The 4,934-nt window shown below is 36.1% G+C and overlaps 1 protein-coding gene across 1 annotated transcript in view; it reads left to right on the top strand.

The window, feature by feature from the left end:
• The first annotated feature begins 3,208 nt into the window (after window positions 1–3,208).
• LOC106877351 (peroxidasin homolog) overlaps window positions 3,209–4,934 on the top strand; it is a 142,284-nt gene continuing 140,558 nt past the window's right edge. The window contains exon 1 of the mRNA XM_052967102.1: window positions 3,209–3,569. Within this exon, the coding sequence (XP_052823062.1) occupies window positions 3,391–3,569 (179 nt within the window). The 5' untranslated portion in view covers window positions 3,209–3,390. The remainder of the gene's footprint in view (window positions 3,570–4,934) is intronic.

The following is a 4,934-nucleotide window of genomic DNA, read 5'->3' as shown; positions in this document are numbered from 1 at the left end:
ATTAGACTCATCAAAAAGAATTTGTTTAGTTGTTTCACTTGCCTTTCATCCTTTTGGGGTCAGCAAAATAAGTAGAAATTGAATACCGGGGTATTCAATCGACCAATCCCACACCCAAGATTGTTGGCCTTGTGTCAAAATCTGAAAGCAATATACTCATTTAACATCTTTATTTTTTCATTACTAGTTTGGTTTAGGCTGGTGAGCTGGCAGAATCATTAGTACATTGGGCAAAGTGCTTAGCAGCATTTCCTCTGTCTTTACATTCTAAGTTCAAGCTCTGCCGAGGTCAACTTAGCTTTTCATTTTTTTGTAGGGGGTTGATAAAATAAGTACCAGTTGAGTACTGAGGTCGGCATAATTGACTCACTCCTTCCACAGGAATTGCTGGTTTGGGGCCAAAATTTGAAACCATTATTAGTTTGGTTTGGTGAAGGGGCTGTCATTATGACCTATACTGTATCTCTTTGAAGCCAGTGAAATTGATGCTATTAATTGTTCCACTTAAAACTGTTGTAAATCAATAACTGCAGGAAAGACTCATGTCTGGAGGGAATTCCAGAGGGTGGACATTCTGGAAAGGATGGACTGAGCATAGTGGTAAGTATGGGCTGAGAATAGGATGAATATGATAGGGTGATGAGAAGAGGAAAGATGTGAATTGAGAGGGCATGAGTGGAAGTGATACAAGACCAGCTATCTCTAAGAAGCAGAAATCATTGTAATTGTGGTATAATGGGCAGAGAGAGCAGACAATGCTTCTGCAGGCTACAGGTTTGAATGTATTGGTGAATGACTTCATGCCAGTCAGATGAATGACATTTCTTTAGATGTAATCCAGGATGTTTGAATATGTAGCAACATCACAGTCCTGGATGTAGAAGCATTATTCTATTGTGAGATTGACCTGAGTTTTGCAGAAGCTTGGTAGTTGATAGTGAGGTGGGGTGGGGCAAAGTATATTTTGGCTCAAAAGAAAGATGCCAGTCTTTGAGACTGTAGGACCTTCAGCAAACTTCCACCTGCCTGACTTCAAAATGCATTAAGTGTTCCATTTTAGGACAGAAGTCTTAGAAAGTGATGTACTGGCTTTTTTCGAAGAAGGTTCACAAAATTTATGAGAGTAACTTCAAGGACCTCTAAATTTACTTTTGAATAGTAATTATGCAACACAGCTGTACATAAATTATTTAAATAAAGGAAAACATTAATGATGTATTGCAATAAAGTACATGCAAATTTACTTTTAACTGATTTAGATTTCAGATTGACTTAAAATAAAAATTATTGGTTTCCTTAGTCATATGAAAGTCACAGTGGTTCCGGTCAGCCATATGTGGTCCACACAAACCATGTTATATATTACTGTTTTAGGACAATATGTTCAAATTAGACACAAATGCATAATTTGAGTAGCTAATTTTGTACTATAATTCTGTTAAAGCAGAGATTCTCAGCCTTTTTTGCCATTTGCAACAAGGTGTAACTACTCTATGTGGTTGCTTGAACAGCTAGAAATAACTTCCTTTCTTTTTAAAGAACATAGTTTGGATTGAAGGTGATTTGGTTGATATTTCTAGTAGGTCAGAAAAACATATAGAGGCTCTCTGTTGAAGAATGCTATATAGTTATTTCTTGCTTGGTGGGGCGGGAGGGGATAAAGTGATTTACCAACTGTGAGAGTTTCTGATCGAACCAGGTTGAAGTTGCAATCCTTTTGTTGTTAAATCCACATGTTCTCATTAAAGGTTATGACCTAAAAATTGTTTAAGAGCATGGCTAGAAATTAATTTGAAAATTGCTATAAGCTGCAGTACAATACAACTTGAATCCTCTCAACATCTGTAGTTGATAAAAAGAAGTCATGATTGATACATAAAGAACTGATACAGATGAAAATATAATGATTTTAAAACATTGCTACACGTTCATCACTTTTACTGCTTATTTATTATTTTCGCCTCTGCTTGCTCTTCATTTCATTACAGAACTGCAGCTGGCTGAGGGGAAAAGAGGTCAGACTATTAGATGGAATATATTTTGCTGTGAGGAAAAAACAAGGTCTAACGCTGACGTTTCAAGCTGAATCCTTTGTCGTAGAGAAATTAAACATTAACTTGTAATAGTCAAGAAAGACGTGTTTACTTTGTAGCCTGATTCTCATCAATGTTTTCTCCAGCAACCAGTGGACTGAATAAGAAATAGTGATGCTGGATAAATTGGGAGGAGTGAGCTTGTAGAGGGATGGGAAATTAACAATAAAGAATAAGGAAGGAGGTAGGGAAACTAGTGTTCGCAGGTGGGTAACGACTAAAGTGAGGACAAACATTAACGAGAGTGCGAGCAGATTTGACAGATGGGTATGGGTTACTTCGATCAAGGAAAGAGTTATTTTCTCCGATTCTTGTTTCATTATTAGCTGATAGGTGGGTTGATTGTATAGTTGTCCCTTGCTCTGTGAATGCTTATAGTTAAAACATTTAGCAGTACAACAAACTGTCTATAACACTTACCACCATAAATAGACGATATCTTGTTAGCTTGCGCTGGAAAAGCGCCAGTGACTATGGAATAGGCAACGGAAAATCATTGCTAGATCAACAATTTAAAAATCGGTTGGTTACTCAGGAGTTTAAGCTGCCTCTAACATGTACAACAACATAACAGTTACGGCCCAACAAGAGAATCTCTACGAGATCGTTCCCTCTGCTAGAAATAACAGCCAAATCTCCTTTAAATTAGTCCCTGTCGTCTTTAAAATGAACTCATTGAGCGATTTATTCCAAGATGAAAAAAAAAACCCAAAAAAACCCAGAAAAGGTAAAGAAACGGGATGGTTACGGGTGGATCACCTCTGATCATAGGGGTCCCGGAACTAAACAAAAAAGTTTATATAAACAGTGACCATATCGCTTACTAGTGAAAGTTATACAACTCTTTAGCCTTATCAGAAATAGTATTGGGTTGATATAGAAAGTAATTAGTATTACCATTTAGATTTCTGCACGAATTCTTCATATTTCAAAGTATTTTAGCATTGCATATTTATTTTGTCTCTGAAGAAAAGGTTCCATACTTTAGAAAAAATATTTCGTTCGTATTTAACAATCTATTAATTTATGTTATTTTTTGTAATTGACGACAAATATTGAAAATGGGCCTCGCATTTGACGAGCGTGTTATGTTAAATGACACAGCAAAGCAGGAGCCAGAAGATGCAAGATGAATAAATAAATAGATAAATAGAAAGAGAAAGCGAGTGGGAGAGGTGAGAAGTTAGCTGTCGCCCGTCATCATCAGCCTCTGCATCTCGCTATTTGGCATTGCCGGCAGCGAAAAAGACAAAAAAAAAGTTGCTCTTAGTAGTAGAAATCAAACGAGTGAGGCGGGATGTCGAATCAAGTGCGCTTATTTTGTCGGTCTTTACTTACTTTCTTAACGTTGGCCAGTATTTGGACCGGCACACTTGGTCGTTGCCCCAGGCAATGCCAATGCAATGATAACAAAGTGCTATGCATGTATAAAGGATTAACTAATGTTGTTCGAGTGCCACTGGAAACTACACTGTTGTAAGTACACTTTTCCCCCCATATTCGCAGGGTTGAGGAACTGAGATAAGAGAACTCATAGGGGAATCTAAGTTTTTTTCGGTGATTTATTTATTTTGAAAACTTTTAAAATTACTTTCGGGAATTAAGTTTCATATTTACGAAGTAAATAGGAAAACGATGAAAAGAAACTTTGGAAAAAGCTCGGATATGAAATGGAATAAGAAAAATGGATGAGGGTGAGATGTAATTGGCGCATTTCTTGGGTAATTAATTAATAAGAACTAGTAATATCTAGCTATACTGCAAATTGTTAAACAGAAGTTAATACATAGGATATTTTATACGTGACGCTGTATCTAATACTGAACTAAACTTAAGCCGGACTTCTGAAACATAATTGTGCAAACACATGCGTACATGCATAAATCCACATACATACATACACGCGTGTGTGTACACACACACACGCATATATATATATATTCACACACTCGCACTTAGCCATCTATTCAAACATCTTTTTATTTATCAAATTCATTTGTCGTTTCATACCCATCTGTCTCACCGCTCTACCCTTTCTGTTTCATGTATATATATATATATATATATATATATATATACACATACATATATATTTATATATAAATATATATCTATCTATCTATATATATATATATATACATATATATATACATATATATACACACATATATATATATATACACATACACACACGTTTAAAAATATATAAGGGTGTCTATTTTTGAGATTCTGTGTATATATGTTATTAGTTTTACACAAACACTCCCCCCCCACCTCCTATTAAAACGTTTTTGTTTTTATTTATCAAATTCATATATTTGTACATCTATTTATCTTGACTGTTCATATCACCAATCTCCTTTTTATATTTATCTCACTGTCTTCCTTTCTGCTTTTCTCTTAAATTTCTTTGGAGCGACATTCTGCTGACCTTTTCTAAACACTTGGTAGGAATCCTGTTGCTTTATTTATGTTTCTTTTAATGTATGAATGCATGCGCACGTGTGTGTGTGTGTGTATACGTGCGCGCGCGCGTGTGTGGAGAGGGGACTTTGAGAAGGGGTACAGAGAAATAAGTATATCGTTGTCAGGTCCGCGAATTTCCTGGATTTCAGAAAATATTTCATTATGTTGAAGACTAGCATTTACAGAAGGGAACGAGTGTCGAAAGAAATTTCGTACCCTTTGATATATTTTCTCTCTGATGCCCTCAGACAGAGAGAGAGAGAGGAAGGTGTGTGTGTATGTGTGTGTACGTGCGCGCACGCGTGTATATACTCTTTTACTCTTTTACTTGTTTCAGTCTTTTGACTGTGGCCATGCTGGAGCACCGCCTTTAGT

Source organism: Octopus bimaculoides, chromosome 4 (assembly GCF_001194135.2).
Source record: "Octopus bimaculoides isolate UCB-OBI-ISO-001 chromosome 4, ASM119413v2, whole genome shotgun sequence".
Classification (NCBI taxonomy): Eukaryota; Metazoa; Mollusca; class Cephalopoda; order Octopoda; family Octopodidae; genus Octopus; species Octopus bimaculoides.
The sequence above is the reverse complement of the archived record's forward strand: the minus strand, read 5'-3'. Positions and strand labels throughout refer to the sequence as shown.